The 19369-nt window shown below is 39.0% G+C and overlaps 1 protein-coding gene across 9 annotated transcripts in view; it reads left to right on the forward strand.

Annotated features, from left to right (window-relative positions):
• The window catches only part of ANKS1B (ankyrin repeat and sterile alpha motif domain containing 1B), a 437255-nt gene that overhangs the window by 399743 nt on the left and 18143 nt on the right, over positions 1–19369 (forward strand). For 6 of the 9 annotated variants that reach the window (XM_071552016.1, XM_071552018.1, XM_071552019.1 and 3 more), the window contains 3 exons: positions 571–645; positions 5869–5997; positions 9965–10036. In XM_071552016.1, the coding sequence (XP_071408117.1) occupies positions 571–645; positions 5869–5997; positions 9965–10036 (276 nt within the window). The remainder of the gene's footprint in view (positions 1–570; positions 646–5868; positions 5998–9964; positions 10037–19369) is intronic. The other 3 variants (XM_071552017.1, XM_071552025.1, XM_071552020.1) reach the window with 2 other exon arrangements.

Here is a 19369-nt window from a genome sequence, read left to right on the forward strand (position 1 = left end):
TGGTCAATACCAAAGGTGATATTATCTGTATCTTTGTATGCAAAGGTACTGTTGTTGGAAGGAGACAGTGGACAGCTGCTTCACTTCATTGCAATGCATTCTTTTTTGATAGTTGTTACAGAGAAAATATACTTTTCCTGTTGATTGTGTTGACAGATTTTTCCCTTCCTCTCTACCTGTGAAAGTCTCCAGCAGAGAAAGATTTGAGTCTCAATTAGGATGTTGACTTCAAACTTCTTCCCTGACAAAACTTGAAAGTAATCAGTATTTCTTTTGCTCTCTGTGTTTTCTCTTTATGCCTGCATAACTTTCTCTCACAAGCACTTCTGACTAAATTGTTTTCTTGTACTCACAGTCTGAAACCTCTTCTAAAGTCCCTGAATAAGCTATGTTTCTTTCCAGTCAATTCAAAAATATTTTGTCAGCAAATAAATAAAAAATTTACTTTTAACAGCAATTTTACTTCCTTCTTTAATATTGTTGCAAGCCTTTTCTTAATTATGCTTGCCTTTTGGCAGTTACAGTGCATTAATATTTGCAAGATGAGATACAGTTTTCTGTTTATATTAGCAGTCTTCTGTCTGTGAGATCTGGACCAACCAGAATGCAGGATATCCTTTCTCATCGATTCATCAGGTTCATAATGTAAGATACAGTGATAAATGGCTATGTTGTCACTCAATGAATGTACAGTCTGTTGCCGTGGTGTTATCTACGGGTGTCATGTCGCTGAAATAATAACAAAAGTTCGTAACTTGTCCCTCCTCTTTGGGAATTTTGTGTGCGCACATCCGTGTGTCGTGCCGTGTGGTTAGCATATGTTGGCTGTATGGTGTACAAACATACAGGACGTGGGGGCATTGCCAGCAGCAGTCTTGCTCAGGGAGAGCTTTGACTTCTGTTCCTGATGTTTTTGTTCACTCACTTTTCTGAAGAGGGAAACCGTGTAAACAGCTCGGTTTGCACAGTTTCACCCCCACAATGTGTTGTGCTGCCCTTTCTGTGTTACCCATAGGCTTTGCCCAGCTGAGGGACATGCTGTGATTGCAGAGGCACTTTTGGGGGAGTTACAGGTAACACTGATGGTGCCCTGAGTTCTTATCACTTATGTGACAGTCACAAAAGCTGAGCATATGAGAGCAAACCTGGTGATCCATATTGCAGTGTGGTAAGGGAACTGACAGCCAGTTGTTCAGCAGAGTATTTCAGAGGAGCTGTAGATTTCTCCTGATTTTTGTCATGCCTCCTTGGAATATTTCTTCCAGAGAGGGGCCATTTTGGCTACCAAGCTTTAGAAGTTTTTAAAATCTAAGTACATCACAAATCTGTTCCCATTTTTTCAATAGCCAAAAATATAAGTAGCTTAAAAAATTCCTCTTGGTCTAGGAATTAAAACTTAAGCAAATAATGAGAATTTGACAGGTCTGCAGAACATTTACATTTTTTACAGGGAGAAAATTATTAATTTTTCAGGCAGAAGTGTTGTATCCATGTGTGCTCCAATTTGTTGTTGTCATGGTGACTAATGCATGTTACCATAAACAGGCATGAAAAAACAGGTGAAAAGTTATAAGATGTAGTCCTTGTTAAAAATAACTGCATGCAAACCACTCAATCCCAGGCCTTTTTGGTTTTTTCTTCCTTGTAGCATGGAAGGGTTTTAACTTGACATTTTTATAAAACAACAAGTGAGGTATTAGATTTTTATAGGAGTTGTATTGAGGTTACTTCTTATCTATGACTGCCTCTGCATCCAGGTGCCTTCAATATGAGTCAAATACACTTCTCAGAAAACAGAATGAGATAGGAAAATATGCAACAATTGTAAAAAAACCTAATTAGCTGTAATCTGCCTATGTAGCTCATTTGACATCAAGCATCTGACCCTTTCTAAAGCACTGATAAGCGCACATCTGCCAATTTTCAGGGTTAGAAAGCACAGCGAGAGCACAAGATATTGGTCTTCAAGACTATGAAAAGTTGTCCCTGTGAAAGGGTTGAATCCTTACCAATCTGGCGCCTGACTTCAGACCATTTTCTGATTATAAATTCTTTATCTGCAAAAAGAGGAGCAAAAATATTCTTTTTCAACTTAGCAGAGGCCAAAGAGAGGAAAGATGCTGGTTAAAGGCATGGAGAGGTTAGAATACTAAAGCACAGGCAATACAGCAAAGACCATGTGATGAATTGCACAGCTGTCTGATGAGCTGTAAAGTTAAATGAGGAATAAATTATCTCTTGCCTTTTTACTTCATCAGAGAGATAAAAATCTCCATCTGTATATTGTGTCATAAAAAATACATAAGCTTAAATGTTTGATTATTTCTTACAATTGCAAATTAAATATTCAAACCAGAAAATCCTTATCCTATCATATCTATTTTTAAAATTTAAATCAAACATTATAGTTGGTCTTGTGTGGCAATTTATTAACATTTCTGTACTGCTTAAGAGTGTATTATGAATCTCAATACAACACACATGAATTGTTCCACATTAATTCCTTGGATTTAGGACACTAATAATTCATATTTTTCCACCCCAAATTTAAGCCTTGTTGTTTCAAGTTTTCTCTAGGTCAAAGATGGTCCTATTTTATATTTTGCCTGAAATCAACTGTCATCATCATATCCTAAATCTCAGAATTTCAGAATCTGACTAGTCAGTCAGCTGAGAAGCTCCCTTTATTCCTGTTGAAGTTTTTAGACACGGATTTATATATGTATTTAGCTGTCTAACTCTTGCTTAAAAGCTTTTCTTCCTTGAAAAAAAAAATAGGAAAGGAAATTCTACAGGGAATGTGTAATAGGAATTACACTTCTAAACATTTTCATGGATCTGGGCTTTGGAGACTATCATGTTATAACTCAGACTAAATACATTATGAATACTAACAGCAGTACCGTTTAAAAATCCAAGGAGTTTAGTAAAAAACAAAAGGAAAGGAAACCAGAAGCCAATCTGCTGAATATTAAAAAAATTACTATGTATAATATGTCTCCTTTATCCATCATAATACTCTATACCTATGATATTTAATTTTATGCAACTTTTCTTAGTAGCTACTCCCTCTACCGCACACACTGAAATACATGAAAGGTCTCCAGGTGCAGGGGTCTGTCAGGAACTGCAGAAATCCTAATCTTTGCATTCCCCTATCCTCAGCTCTATTGCATTTTTAGAACATCCTAGAGAAACATATAGCAATCTCTTGGCAATTTTGTGTTGTCTAATTAAACAGGAGTAGGTACTAGGATGATTATAGAGCAATTAATAGATACAAACAAATGGTCGCTATGCAGTCCCTCTCCAAGTGTCTCATACATTAGTTTTATTAGTCTCATTGAAGATTATTTCCCATTTCGTTGTGATTATTTTTTCCATTATAAAATTGCACCCAAACAAGGAGCAATCACTTTTCCTCTTTTTCTGCCCTTTCTTTCAGACAAAAACAAAGCAGTTCTCTATGCTTTTCATACTGCCTGTTCAAAAGGGAGGCAAACTGTGACATTATGTGCTCATTTTGCTCCTTACATACCCTGCTTAATTTAGCAGTACTGTCCGTTTTTCTGCATGTGAGGAAAGCCATGTGCTGAGCAGTGCAACAGGAAGCTTTGGAGCACTACCCATGGTCCCTTGTTCAAGGCATGGCCATCCCTTTGCTTCCTTGGTAGAGAGACCGGTGGTCAAAATATGTACTTTTGTAGCTTTTCTGTCCTAAATTTACTGGTGTTCCATCATAGTAGCCTTTTCCTAAATGGATAGTATAGACCTCCCAAGCTCTGCTTCCTTACACAGAAGTGTATCTTTATTAGGGAAAAAAAAGATTACAGTTTCAAATGGTCTGTTAGCTGTGGCCTTGAACAGTTCATACAAGACAGCTGAGCAAGCACACTGTGAGAATTTCTGATGGGTGCAATCCAGCTTCTCTTGTTGTCAAAGACAGACTCCACTAATAAGGATGCAGATCCTTGCCCCTTGTAATATGATGGAAACTATTTTAGAAGGAGAACTGCTTCTTAAAGGAAACAAATTCCCACTTCAGATTAAATATGATAGAATGGTTTTATACATTAGTGGCCAGAAGGATTCATTTTTATGGATAAAAAAATGTGAAAATTGCAGCAATTGCTCCTGCTACTTTCCTTTCAAAATCTAAAGTTGAAGTCATTCATATCCATGGCAGACAGGCAACTTAACTAAGCAAGACAGAAATTACACTACTTTGTAATTGGTAGATGTGCTAATGGTGCCAACAGTAACTAAGTTCAACTTGTTTTATGATGTTCTCTTGCTTGAAGTTACCATATTGGCAGGGTAAATGTTGGTGTTTCCAGATTTATCTCCTGCTTTTCATTGCAGAGCTGTGCAACTGTGTGTCATTTCATTATTTTGTGACACATGAAAATGATGTACTTGTTTTGTTTACTCTGTCCTGACTTAATTAGTACGATGTGATAGTTTGCCAGACTTTGAATGTCTTCAATAAGATTTTTTTCATGTCTTTTTTATGCTTAACTTCTTTTTGCTTTAAAAGTCTAAACTTCTAGCCATATTCTGTGTGAAATGATGATGACAATTCCTTGCCAGCTTCAACACATATTTTAACAATATGACATGCATAGAAAGTACACAGAGATAAGTGCAGGTAAAGAAAGAGTAGTGTAATCCAAATTGAAATAATTGTATAGGAAATGATAAAATAGTTGAGAGAAAATGAGCAGAGGAGGAAGGAGGATCATGAAGGAAACATGTGATTGCAAAAAGATAGAGTGGGAAAAAGAGGGAAATTCAGAGGCAGTCAAGACCAGACAGAATAGGAGAGAAGTGGGGCTGGTGGCAGAGGGAAGAGGAGAAGGAATCCATCTGTGGGTCATTTTCAGTTTAAGTGAGCTGATGCTGGTTTGACAGCATCCCTGGTGTTCAGGATGTGAGCACATGTGAATCAAAAGTAGGAGAGATAACAGCTAAAAATGAAATAGTCTCAGAATATTTTTTTTTCTGCATGGACCTGCAATGTAGAAGGAGCCCCTAAGGGCCCAGAGGTCAGTCCAGGTCTGATAAAACCATGACTAAAAGTACACAAGGCAGGTGAGACCCAGACCAGTACTGCCAGGCTGGGGATGTTCCTGTACTGATGTCTGCCCTGGCTCTATTGAAAGGGAGAAGAGTGTGCTACAAAGGGGTTTGGCAGTAAACTGCAGTCTTACCTGTGTTCTCTAAGGGCTTTGAGGAAAGAGAGGAGATGACAGCTCAGGAAGGCAGTCACCTGTATCAGTGAGAATGATGAATGTGGAAGGGCAATGTTAGTACCTCCACAATGAGGCATCAAGAGAAGGTGATCAAAGTAAATATTCATAAAGAGATTAAAGAATGCCTCATATGTTTGAAGAATGTATAATAAGTCTTCAGATCAAAGCAAATTCTGTTATTTAGCCATATAGGAAAGTTAGTTATTGGTTATATGTGCAGGATAATGGAAGATTTACTAGCTGTACAGAAGAACTTGTAAAATGCAGAATAGAATTTGTGAAAGCCATTTTTGTGCATCTCATGATTTTTTACAAGTGCTGTCATCCTCATATATGTATTGTAAACACTTATTTTTAAGGAACATTTCCAGTGCCTAATGATTTTATTCTCAAAGCAAATAGATTTAATTAAAACCTCATTAAACACTACTGTAGATGATTTTGGATTATAAATTAAATCATGAAAAATGTTGTAGGAGTTGTGTTTGCTTATTTTAGTAACATGGCTTTATGCATAGAAAATAAATTCTTGCTAATTGAGCACAACAGTGGAGGTCTGCCTTGGAACTGATTTGCCTGCACTTATTCTAATATCTTGAAAAATTGTGGTTTTCAGACAGGAGACTGGGGAGAGCCTTCAATTACCTTGCGACCTCCAAATGAAGCCACAGCATCAACGCCTGTACAGTACTGGCAACATCATCCAGAGAAACTCATCTTCCAGTCATGTGATTATAAAGCATTTGTAAGTGTTGATAAATTTGGTGGTTTGATTTGGGGTAGATGTATTAATCTTAGATTTTGAAAGGCTGTTATGTTTTAATTTATAATATTTTTTCAGTCACTTTTAGTGAGACAGGCCACATCTTCTGAAAAACTGTAATTGTAATAAAAGAGAAACAAGGCTGCACAGTACTTTTAACTATGAATTTTGTGATATATTGCAGTCCAAGTAGCAATAGTGTTAGAGAAAGGACACTATAAAGAAGTGGTGAAGTATTGTAGAAAAGACAGTGAGAGCAAACACCCCTGCTTCTCATCCGTCAGAAATCCCTGTCTAGTATGTATGGAAGAATAATAAAACATAATAATGGATCCTCACGCCTACCTTGATGTTGTGTTCACAGTAGTTAAAGTGTTGCCTTGCCTGAATTTTATACATCTGTTTTTGGGAAAGAGAGAGAGAGAAGTTGGAGATCAGGATCCTGAAGCTGCGTTTTCCATCCATGGGACAAGGACACATTCAGAACTCTCCCAAACTGCTGGCCACTTGAAGTACCAGTAACAGTCAGTTCCACCAGGGCAGGGCATGTGTATTTTCACCTCGCTATAGCTGCAGCTGATTGCCACTTCCTAGTCCTGGAGACATGGAGCTTCCTTCTACAGCTGAAGCCAATTGGTGCTCTCTGGCTGTTATAAATGCTTGTGGAGGAGAAAAAGATCTCCTGTAGCAGAGAAAGTAATTTTTTTTTAGTTAAAAACTGAAGTCATGAGTTCTTTGACAACAAAGTAGGGGGACTGGAGCTTCTGGGGAGCTGAAGAGGTGCCTCAGCTCACCTATTTAAATGCTTACATTTCCTCTTCTGACTTTGCTGAAAAGCATTGTTAAAGTTGCTGAAGGGGCTTGCCAGACCACTGTGTGTTCTCTTTGGAGGTGGCCATCTAGTGATGTACAACTGACTTACTGCACAAAGCGAAGGGGCTCAGTAGTTGCAGTGCCTTTAGCATAATAGTTGAGGGTTAACCCCTGGTCCAGGACATGGAATTGAGATCCAATTCACCTAAAGGTACTTGGATCTTCAGTGCTTTTTAGGATGATGCTCTGTGTACCAAAGGCTGCTGCATTTTGGGGGAAAGTTGGAGGCTGCTGCACCTAATTTAAAGCTTATCTGTAAAGGTAGGAAGTAGAGACTAAATGCAGGTGAGACAGAGCCTGGCTCTCACTGAGGAAGGGCAGAAGGGGTGTTACAGGCCTGTCTTACTGAGTACATCTGTGTCTTCCATCAGGCCTTCATGGTGTAGAAATCACTGGGCAGTGACTGGAACTACTGCCTTCCTCGGCAAGTCACGGTCAAGGACCAGCTCACCTGCTCTCAATCTTGTTCTCCTACTTATTCTAAACCTCCTTGATCACCTCAAATTGAAAAGAAAGCTTAGTAGCTTCTAGTTCTTTAAATATTTTCTTTGTTTTCAGTAAAGTGATTATGTGTATCTTGAGTGCCTTTTATCTTACTGCATGAGCCAGCAGTAAATTCATAATCAGATGCAACCTTTGTAATAGATTGGAAGTCAGTTGCATCATTAAAGGAATGAAATTGGGATGACCAGAAATAACTAAGTTACTGGTGATAAAGGGAACACCTTTCTTTCCTAAGGACCATGCATCACTGCTTTGTTTCAGCTCCCTCAGCTGTTACTGACCTCAGCCTTATAAATTAAAACCCTGGGTTGTAAGTTATAATGGGGGCAGCTCTCACTGTGTGCCACATCACTCAGTTAAACTGTTGGATGTTCTCTGTGTTGCTCCCATGTGCTTTGGGTATTTGAGAAGGAACATTTCCAAAAGCACAGCAAGTCAAAGGGAAGCTAAACTCCCTCATAGAGTTTCAGACTCTTCTGACAACTAAATTGGATATTACCTCTGTTACTTGTTTGTCTGTTTGACAGTCCTCTCTGGGAAGCATTTCTGAATGCCTTCAGCTGAGGCTTTCCGCTGCTGTTCAGATGGGACAGGAGCTGCCTGTCTCTTCTCTTTCTCTTGTTCTGCCATAAGCGCAAAGCACTGTTTGTTTACCCTGGTACCTGACCAACTGGTATCTTCCAAGGAAAAAATAATTTGTTGTACTGTAATCCATAAACCAATAAGAATTAAAAAAAAATCTAAGAAATTAATTGCAACCTGCCTAGAGAAATCTAAGGATGCCAAAGGTATCAGACAGCAAGATTCAGGGAAAAATACAGTTCAACTCAATACGCTTTTGTTTAATTTTCTAATTTCAGATCTTGCTTTAAAGTTCTTGTTTTTCTTCAAGGGCAGCGTCAAGCTGTCTCATCAAATTAATGCCCAAGGCCCTATTCACATCACCATCTAGCCCCCAGCTGAACTCACAGCTGCTTGGTTGATGAATCTTTCACATCTGCTGTCCTCCAGGAATGCCCTTCATTCATTCCTTTATGCATATGCTTGTCTGGTAATGTTGGTGTTGCTCACTGTTCCATCTATAATGCCCTATAAAGTGTTTCTCGCTAATTGCCATGTTGGCTACTGTCTACATTGAACTATTTGTGGACTTTCTTGAGAGTCAGAAACTCCTGCAGTACACAGTGTTAACTGAAGGCTTTAAAGAAAATGTCTCAGTTTAGGTCAGGAGACCGGAGAATTGAACCAGTACATTCTCTGTTCAGTTCCAACTTGTGTTCAGCTAGAACTGAAGTTCTTTTTGATAGATTCTTGTGTAAGCTGAAGATGGCTCACTATCTGGTTGGGTCAGTTTAGACTGTTTCCCAAGGGAGTCAGTGTGGTAAAGTCAGGCAGTGGTGGTTGGCTGCAGCATCCTCTGGGAAGAAGCTCTTCTTCACCTCCTGTGTTGCTCACTTAGAACTGGAGACAGGAGAACCCACAGCATTGTGCTGCAGTGAGGATACAGAGAGAGACATCTCTGTGCCTGGGGAGGAGCAGGTGAGGGGTGGCTTGCTGTCCTCTCTACCCTATTAAGCCATACTTGCTGGGACATCATACAGCAATACAGAAACATCCTGTTTGCACAGAGCTGTATGAACACAAGCACACCCACAGATGTGCAATGAGACCACCCTCTGCTAGGCAAGAATGGCAGGGGTGATGCACCCAGCTCCATCCCTGGAGGAGCAGCACCATTCAGATGTGGCTTGGAGGGGTACTGAGACCCCAGAGGAACAAATACAGAGGAGGAGAGCCTGCTGTCAGGGTGCAGGAGGGCTCAAACTGGATGTGCCAGCAAGTGACAGAGTGAGGGAGAGGCTTGCAGGAAGGGGGCTGTGTTTGGGGGCACCTTCAGAGATGAGCAGGATCCTCTGAGGGCACCGTGGCTTTCAGTTAACTGAGCCAGGACACAGCACCTTTCTGCTTCCTCTCACGCAGCCCTCCTCCAGATCAGTAAAGGCTTCAAAATAATAGTTCAGGGACAGCCTTTCCTTTGGAAGAAATAGTGGTCTAAGCTAGTTTTAGTGTAGATTTATCTTCTCTGTTTACTGACTTCGGGCTCTGCTATTTGCACGTAAATTATTTACAGATTGAGTACAGTGAGGTTAAGTTTGCTGCTGCCCTTCACATCCATGTGATTGCACACATAACAATAGGAGTTCAGCAGATGGCAGCTAAAAAAAGCGGATTCTCTGTTTTTTAATCAAATGGCCTTTTTTAGATGGAATCTGTGGCATTTCTTTGTTGTTTGAGTGACTAAAATGATAAGCTAGAAGACACTCAGATGTTGTTTCAAAAGACATCAGCTGATTCAATACATTTGTTACTGTGCATTCTTGTTTCATATGTTGATTAATGCATTGGATTAAATGATTTATCAAAGAACTGCAGAGTAAAAAAACTCTAAAGCAATATATTAAGAAGTTAACTGTTACAACTAGGTTTTTTAAAGCATTTTTAGTGCATTTCTGCAGATGTTTGTGTGTTCTGGAATTTGAGTTAAATTAAGTTCAATGCATTTTTGTTTTAGTATTTAGGTTCTATGCTGGTAAAAGAGTTAAGAGGCACAGAGTCAACACAGGATGCGTGTGCAAAGATGAGGGTAAGTTTATAAACCTACTTCTTTCTCTATCTTAATAGTATTAAATAACATCAATCTGTGATTCGTTGTGCTGTGTCCCTTTTGCTTTTATAATATGCTGTTACCCATTTCTTTTCCTTGCATTTACATTGGTATTCAATAAGAAATATGTTCTACCTTACATCCTAATTTCTAGTAACACCAAAATTTAAAGGTAGATTTGTCTTTTGCGTGTTGTATCTAACAATGTATGCATTTTGTCTTGTGAATATTTGAGTATATTTGAAAGTACTCTCCACACACTTTAAACATGCCCATATCAAATTGCCTTTATAAACAACATTTGTAGGTTCTATATGATTCAATCTAGATTGAATTTTCTATGTGAAAATATGTACTAGTAAATATATTAACATGTTACCAAAGCTTTTTTTTTTAAATGCATGGTACATCCAACAGTCACGTAATCCTATGCATGCTTTTACTAACATGAGGGTTTCCATTAAATGTGAGTTACTTACATGCTTTTTGATTGAACAATTAAATGGGATCTAAGTCAGTTTCACCTGATGGTGGAAAAGCAGATAAGTTTCCTTCAGACTGGTTTTCTTTTGGTTCTTTGGCCTGGTTTGTAGAAAATTGCAGCAAGGCTCGGTCTATCTCCAAGGAACACACCACTGCTGGAAACTCAAAACGAGCCACAGACTGATTTATTCCCAACTGTAGTTGTAGTAAGAACCTGTTCATAGCCATGGTGAACATATCATGGTCTGGCATGTTTAATTAATGAAGACTATAATTGTTTGAAAATCTACAAAATGTGTACAATTACATAGACAAATGAGTGAAATCTTTTCTTCTGAGTATCGTAAGTCTTGTATGCAAGATGCCTCTGAGCACAAGACATAGCATTCAGATCATTTGGAAAGCTGAAAGATGTGTAAAATTCATGCAATCAGACAGCCATTTCCTTCTGGTTACATATCTGCAGCACACAGACTTTAGTACAAGCCATTTTAGCTAAGGGCTAGCAATAATTCGCGCTTACTAGACTGCCTGAAGATCTGAGGCTTTTCAGCTAATTACATGCTAATCATTCCTTACCTGGGCTTAAACTCCTCTAAAAAAAACCCAGCAACTTGAGACAGGGGGATCTACAATCACATACACGTGTTCTGGGGAATTAATTGAGGCTGCAAGCCTGCTGTCTTCCAATCCAGTTTTCAAACTGTCAGCCTTAGCGGTTCAGTTTTTTAGGCCTGTGCAGATCTTAGGGCAGAATTTGACACCATAGTAGCATATGACAACTTCTGTAAGTTTTCTGACTGAACTAGGAAGCTTAACATCAAAAAAGGCACTCTAAATAATTTATAGGTCTTTTAAGATGTATTTTTATAAGTAATAAGTTTGACCAGTTTAAATTACATACCTGAAAGAACTAAGTGTTTGAAAGCAAATTTAATTTAAAATACAAATTTTCAATAAAAATAGTGGAGTGTCACTGGTTGTCTGTAGTGCCATACTGGACACTTATATAGCACAGTGATGGGGTTTATGTACATTTGTTTTTGCATTCTCTTTTGAAACTGTTGTGTTGTGAGAATGTTTATTTTCTGGTCTGAGGTTTGGGGTTTTTTTGTTTTTGCAAAGATATTTGAAGAAAACAGTTTTTAATCAAGATTTCATTTATATTCTTTCTATGTAGTCCGTTTAATCATGTTCCTGTTCAAGACAAAAGCAAAAAACTGTGACTTAATGGGAACATATTATTATTTTAGTCTGTTTCCCAGTGAAAAAAAATGTATCTTTTTGCAAAACTCTGTCTCCCTTTGGTTGTGTTCTGAAAGTTAGTGTCTGTGAATTTGGAGTCCAGATTGTCCAAAGTCATCCTGAACTTTTGCAATTTGTGATGTTCATTCTTGTATTTAAGTACTTCTGGGTTGTCATTGCAAATGTGTCTTCTGTTATAGATACATTTTACTTTAATTTTGTTGAAAGGGACATTTCATTTACCAAAAAAAACCAAACCAAACCAAACCAAAAAAAAAAACAAAAACAAGTGAAAGGCTAGTTACATTAGTTACTGCTCTAAGGTATTGAATTCTGTGTACTTCTCCAGTGTCTCTTAAGTCAGTAAGATTTTTACATAGGGTTGTGCTATCATGATAGAGCGATATTTTTTAATTCTAGTATTTTATTTCTCTTTCCATGTGCATATTTCAAATCTATAGCACGCTGCAATCTGAAACATGGTGGGGGAAGGGAGCATGTCACGTATAACCTTGTACCATGTTGAGGTCACTCCCTGCAATTCTTTAGTCTTTCTGGACTGTGTCACTTAATGGTTTTATGGAGAATCTATGAAAATTGAATAGCTAATTTTTCTGTCAATGTGACTTTAGATTTCTCCATCTTTAACCTAATCCTGCTCAAAAACATGTTAATATTCACTGAATGTCTTCAGTCAGCAGGTGCACAAGGATGAAAAAAGTGTATCAGTGAAAAAAAGTATCTTGATCTTCCTTAATCATTCATAAATACAGAGAAACAACAAAAATGACATGTTTTCTTACTGCAGGTCCCTCACTGTTAGCTGTAGATGCTCCCAGGGCTTTCAATTACTGCAATTGATAGTTTTGCCTCTCAAGGGAAGTGTCATGTGGATATCCCTTGTGTCTCTCTGCAGAGAGGCTTACGGCAGCCTGCTTCTCCTGTAGCTCAAGAATGAAGTGAGACCCTAAATTTCTGTAATGTAAAATACACCAATCATAATAAAAACCCAACCCAACCCAAAGAAACCCCAACAAAAACAAACAAACAAAAGGAACCAAAACAAAAGCAACAACAACAACAACAAAATAACTGGGACCCTTTGTCCTAATAACTCTTCTTGGCAATCCACTGTGCTTCTCAGCATTGTGCAGCAAAGTGCTCCAGCAGGGCAGATGATGGATTTGTTTGGGGAAAATCATGCAGATGCAATAACTTGAGCTCAGCACTGGGGTCAAGGTTATACATGCTTTCCCATCCAAAACTGCAGATTCTTGCAGCCATTCAAAATTATGAGTATTTGGCAAGTACTTTATTTTTCTATTCATATATTTACACTTCTTCATATTTTATGGTTTCTCATTTGTTTCCAGCTCCCTTTGCAGTTGACAGTGCTGTTTTCTTATCTCCATTCCTCACCTGTTCTAAACTGACCTTTGCTGCTTGGAGATTAAATCTTGCTGTCCTGGTCAGAATAGATTTATTAACTGTATTTGAGAGATACCTTCAAGAAGTTAAGAGCTTTCATCTTTCCCAGTGTGGAATAGAAAATACTGCAAGTTGGGTTTTCAATCAGATTGATGCCTTCACTTTAAATCATCATAGGAATATGAAGGGAGAGTACAATGCATTTGCATCAAAATAAAGACAAGGAATAAAGTTAAATTTGAGCTAGGAAGGGACTTGTTCTCTACAAAAGACTCCATCTGGCATTTACACATCTGAATTCCTTGACCAGCTAGGAAGGGGATGGTTTTATACTTACTGGCATGAGCACAGCACCAAGGTAAACTCTTTCTTTGCAGCAATGTTAAATCACTGATGTTGCCTACACCAACTGCACAGTCTGAACCAATCAGATGTTTACTGCAGGAGAAGGGAACTTAGATTTTGTTCTTGGGTCCTGCCACCTGCCTGACCATTATGTATCTTTCTTACTTCTTTTGTTGTTAGAAAAGAGGTTCGAAAATTCAAGTCAAAGTTCTGAGGAACCAGCAATGTAATTCTGTTCACAAAGCAGGTATTTAAATGTCTCGCTGACTTAAGACCAAAATGTCAAAGTTGGAAATCTTAGAAAGTCTGCTTCTCTTAATCTCTTGAGAAGATGATGAAGGAGAATTGTCTTACTGAAAGTAGGCAGCATCTGGGGCATTTCTTCCTCATTTCATTTCCTCTTACATAAATAAGAAGAACCTGAATTTAAATGACACTCTCCTTGTTTCTACCAAACCCCTTTCCACTTTTCAATCTCCATTTCACTTCCCCCTCAAAAACAGAAGTGTAGAGGCATCCGTACATCTCCTAGTGAAACTAACCAGGCAAACGCCACATCAGATCAAACTGTACTTTGAGAATTTGAATTCTTCGGTCTCTGGTCTCTTGGGCCTTGTAGCTCTATCTCTTTCTTGTGTGGCCACTGCTTTGAGGGGGTCTGCAGTTGAAAAGGCAAATGAATATTATTCAAAAGGAAAAAATAAGTCTTCAGTCCCTATGCTCATCCACATCCTGTTGTGCTGTGTTCTTCAGATGATTGTACATCCTTGAACTCTGTGACTGAAAGCAGTCTCAGGTGCAAGAGGGATGCAGAGGAGGGTGTAGAGATATTGCAAAAGCAAAAAACCGTATCACTCTTGAGGAGGGGATTTGCAGTTGCACCCGCAATGCAATGTTCATCTTAGTGATGTAGCTTGGAGATATCCACTAATTATAGAAAGGTCTTATACTACAAGGATTACAGATGCAGTCTTATTCCAAGAGGTGTTAAATTATGTCAGGAATGCAGTTTTAAGTCTTTTGAACTGAGAGAAATTAGTAAATATTTGTTACAAGGCAAACTAGTTTCAAAATTAGCTTCAAAAATAACTGGTCAAATGTGAACTTTGACTTTTTATTTCAATTTCATCTCATGCATGATCTTATCAAAGCAATTCACTCAAATTCCTCTTCCACAGCCAGTTGAGGAAGGTGATTGTCCCACTCTGCTGGTGCAGCCTCATCTTGAATATTGTGTGCAGTTTTAGGCACTGCAATATAAGAAGTTATTAAGCTCTTAGAGAATGTTCAAAGGAGGGCAACAAAGATGGTGAAGGGCCTTGAGGGGAAGCTGTATGAGAAGCAGCTGAGGTCACTTGGTCTATTCAGCCTGGAAAAGAGGAGACTGAGGGAAGACCTCACTACAGTCTACAACTTTCTTGTGAGGGGAAGAGGAGGGACAGGCACTGATCTCTACTCTGGTGATCAATGACAGGACCTGAGGGAATGGCCTGAAGTTGTGTCAGGGGAGGTTTAGGTTGGATATCAGGAAAAAAAATCCATCCAGAGGGTGTTTGGGCACTGGAACAGGCTGCCCAGGGAAGTGGCCACAGCACCAAGCCTTCCAGAGTTCAAGAAACGTTTGGACAATGCCCTCAGACATATGATGTTATTCTCGGGGCTGTCCCGTGCAGGGTTGAGTTGGACTTCAATGATCCTTGTGGGTCTCATCCAGCTGAGAATATTCTATTATTCTATGAACTGTTTAATGAGGCTTTGTAAGCCTTAAAAAAGTAGCAGACTTACAGGTATGATAGTAGGTGGCACTAATACATATTTTGAAATGTGCCGTCTGATGCCATTTAGACTTAATAGTTGCTACCACTTTGGGAAAAAGTTCAGATTCTTATAGTGAAGTGGATTCCAGTACATAATTGAATAGGAAAATTGCCAGCTACAGTGTTCATATAGCTATTAAAAACCAATAGAGGACTGAATTAGCAGATTCATTTGCAAAAGTAAAAAGCCAATATGAAAACTTAAGGTTTTATAGGTTCATAAACTTGTACTCAGAATTTATTTATGTATGGACTGTTAGTGGCTTGTCACTGTTGAATACTGGTTTTATACTGTGTATTGGCAAGATCAAGTATAATTACAAATGCAGTAAAACCTAAAAAAGAACATGGTTTCATTTTGGTCACTGTATGAAAGCTGAATAATCCAGTTATAAATGTATATATAAGTACACTGAAGTGGTCAACATGGCAAAGTAGAAGTACCAATGTATCCCATTTCTTCTCAGTAGGAAATAAATAACTGAGATGAAAGCATTTGCAGAGTGGGCTGGATTACACCATGTGCTACATTTTATCAAGTGAATGTCTGAGCATCTTAGTTGGACACCATTCTCTGTGTGTTTCTGAATTTCTTATTGGGCTGCTTTGTGTGTGTTCTCAGAGATAGCATGTTTTGTACACTGCAGGAGTAGTCACTGGTGTTGGATTAATGCTCTGAGTTCTGCGCAGAACAAGGTATTGTGAATACAATCCTGACTTGAAAAGGTTAAAGGCCCTTCAGAGTACAAGTTTTGTATTTGCTTTTTAAAAAATAAACTGGTAGTTTATGTTACTTTATTCAAAGAACAAATTGCTCTGCCTCTTGAGCCATTGTTAATTACCTTGATTTGTTAAGCATGCTAGCAGGGTGGACCTCAATTTACTTGGATTTTAGTTTATATTCTAAATAAATTTCTGGCTGTTCTGCACAGCCTTTTAACTCAAAATCAACATACAGGTGGAAATGCTTTACCCACTTGAGGCAATTTGTAGTACTATTATACTATGGAAACGTGTTTAGAGTCTGGATGTGAGAATGGTGTTTTTTTCAGTGAAACTAAAGAAAATTCCTAAGTGGTGAAAAGTAAGCTTGCACTCGCTGGCTTGCTTTCTCTGGCACCACTGCTCTTCCATCTTCTTATGACCTGTTTCAAAAGCAAGAACTGGGAGCAGACCTGTCCAAGCCTATGCAGGGTTTTGGCACTGTCCTATGTAATGGCAGCAGTGAGTTCAGATGGAAACTCAGAAGAGTCTTAAATTCAGACCTTTATTGTGAAAGCAATCACTGTAGTAACCAGGCAAATATGCAGAAGATGCCTTCCACCTCCTTCCTCTGGACTGATCTCCATTGTGGGTGCAGACAGGATGAAGCAGCTTCATTGCAGCATCTCCATCAAAATGCAGTCAATGGCACTACTCCTGATATTCTTTCTTCTAAAGAGAGGAGGCTCTGTGTCTTTTTGTGGGGGACCTGGGGAAGCTGCACATATATCACATTAGATTTAGGATGGTGATGCTTTCTTCTATCTTCCTGTATATGTAGACAAGCCTGCTTTATGGTTCTTGAATTATGCATGGCCTGTGTTCCTGTGGTCACCTACCTGTTCAGCGGGAAGTATTTCAGAGATGGGATCAAAGCTCAGTCTCTGGCATTGCAGACTGTGCAGCATTGAGACTGCTGGCTGCAGAGGCAGTGCACCCATGGAGACAGGGCATGCACATCTGTCCTCAGATAGGTGACTGGCTGATCAGCAACAGACACTGGCAAGGAGCCTGGAATAGGCTTGCTGTTCATCCAAGTGATTCTCCTAAAGAAGTGTACTGAAACAAAGAGCCACAGTTACAGTCACAAACAATGGAGTTCGGAGAACTATGACCAGTTGCAGGCTAGTGAGTACTTGCCCAAAGACAGTGTCCTGTCACTGTGATTGCTTCTATATGAGATAAAATCTAATCCTGCTTCTATGTGATGGACATGCCTTGGAGCATTAGACCATATGTCAGCATGCACATGACATCGAATGCCAGCCCTCAGCTGTGGCTCCTATAACTTTGGCTCAAGTCCATATGCTTCCCATAGAGGCACCAGATGGACAGGAATATTTTGTCATCTCATTGTGTCCTCATGGAGTTGATATGGTGGCTAGAACCTGAAAAGCCCAAGGAAAGGGAATACTGACGCGTGTGTCCTACCTTCTTCTCAGATTCTGGGCACAGGCACAGGCAGAGATGCCCACTTGGCCTGCAGAGATGTGAAATGTCTGACCAAGAAAGCTGTGGGATTTCATCGCAGCATCCTAAAATTCAGAGCCAAAGCACTTACACTGCCTGAGTGAACGGTATTCATATTGTATCTCTGAAAGCTCATGTTACACATTCTGGCAGACACCTCCTCCTTTGAAAAGAAGGGAACAGCAAGCAAATAGTATGGGCTCACCGTGACAACTCAAAACTGTTGAAGCCTTGAAACTGCTTGGAAATTGTAATTATGTGGTGGACTGTTACAGTTACTGTATCACTGAGAGTCGAGCAGGGGAATAGAGCTATGTGTTTTTATTGATGGCACTGTCATAACAAAGGATGTTATTCCACTGCCCAACTGTTTGTTGCAATAATGGTAAAAGTGCAGAATTGTTTCCCAAAATCATAATTCTACACTGGACTACAGTCTTCCAGAACACCGTTGCATGAATCCTGGGGTATGTATGCTTTGCAAGCTGATGAGGAACATCCCCTGTTCCTTACTAACTGAGACAGTTTGGCTTAATAAATTACAAACGTCCATCAGTTTCTGATTCATTTTCTAATTTGCCAAGTATAATGGAATAGATCACAATGAGCTGTTTCACTCATATACAGTGTTCTGGCAGTTCATGACCTCAATTAAATACTAGAGGTCAGGTCTGGTCTGGACAAATCCAGGTGAATGTGGAACAGATAAAGAAGATGATTAAATTACAAACTACTGTCTACAGCAAAGAGGACTCCCAGGCAGCTGGTACAGCGTGGCCTTGTCAGCAGGAAGCTTCACCTTTATGGCAAATGCCAGATGGAGAGTTAGACCGAAAAGCTAAAATATGTAAACTTAGTAGCTGTCTTTGTATAGAATGTTGAAGGAAAAGAGGAATTTTGCTGCTAAGGAGGCAGGGAAGGAGGTAATTACAATAATCAAAATGGGAGACAAAGAACTCTTGTGTGTAGCTGTCAGGCTAGAACGAAAGAACAAAAGTTGGATGATTGCTGAGTTGCCAGATGATTAAAGTGATATTTTCATATTTGTGACTATTTTGTGTAATACACGAATATGCAGGGTTTATTGCTTGTTATTCCAATAGGTGTATATACTGCAGCTTCCGTACAGTCACTGTCATGCTTTCTGTGCATTGAAGTTGAATTTTATGAAACGGCTTATTTGAGATCTACTACAGTGACACACACACATATGCACAGGTAGTACTTACTCTGCTTTTGGCAGGGATACCATTTCTTTCTCCACTCACTTCAGAGACATGCAAATCAGATTAGTGTCTTTCTTCAGCTTTTGTTAAAATTCTTCAGGATGTTTTACCATTTAAGCTTTCATTTTTTAAGTGCCCAGAATTCTGGGTGAAAGGAGCTTTCTCCAGGATAAATTGACACTTGATTGTCATCTCAAGTCTCTCGTCATTTGATATGGATACAACAGTCCTCTCTATTACACAGATGGGTGGGGCTGTCCTTGAAACTTTAATTAGCCATTTTAGTCTTCATGACACAGATACTAATTGCAGAATATAGCTGGATCTGTAGCTTTGAATTTTTTGCTGGCAAAAGAGGAGTTTCAGTTGATTCTGGATGGATCGAGAGCTGATAAGACTTTATTACAGGAGGCTTTTTTGTTTTAAGCTTTTGGTTTGCTCTCTACTGTAGAATCACCTGATTTTTTAAAAAGTTTTCTTTTAACTTACAGTCTGTGTTTTCAAGCTTATAACTGTGCTTGTATGTTTTTCTTGGA

This window comes from Pithys albifrons, chromosome 3, assembly GCF_047495875.1.
Source record: "Pithys albifrons albifrons isolate INPA30051 chromosome 3, PitAlb_v1, whole genome shotgun sequence".
NCBI classification, from domain to species: domain Eukaryota; kingdom Metazoa; phylum Chordata; class Aves; order Passeriformes; family Thamnophilidae; genus Pithys; species Pithys albifrons.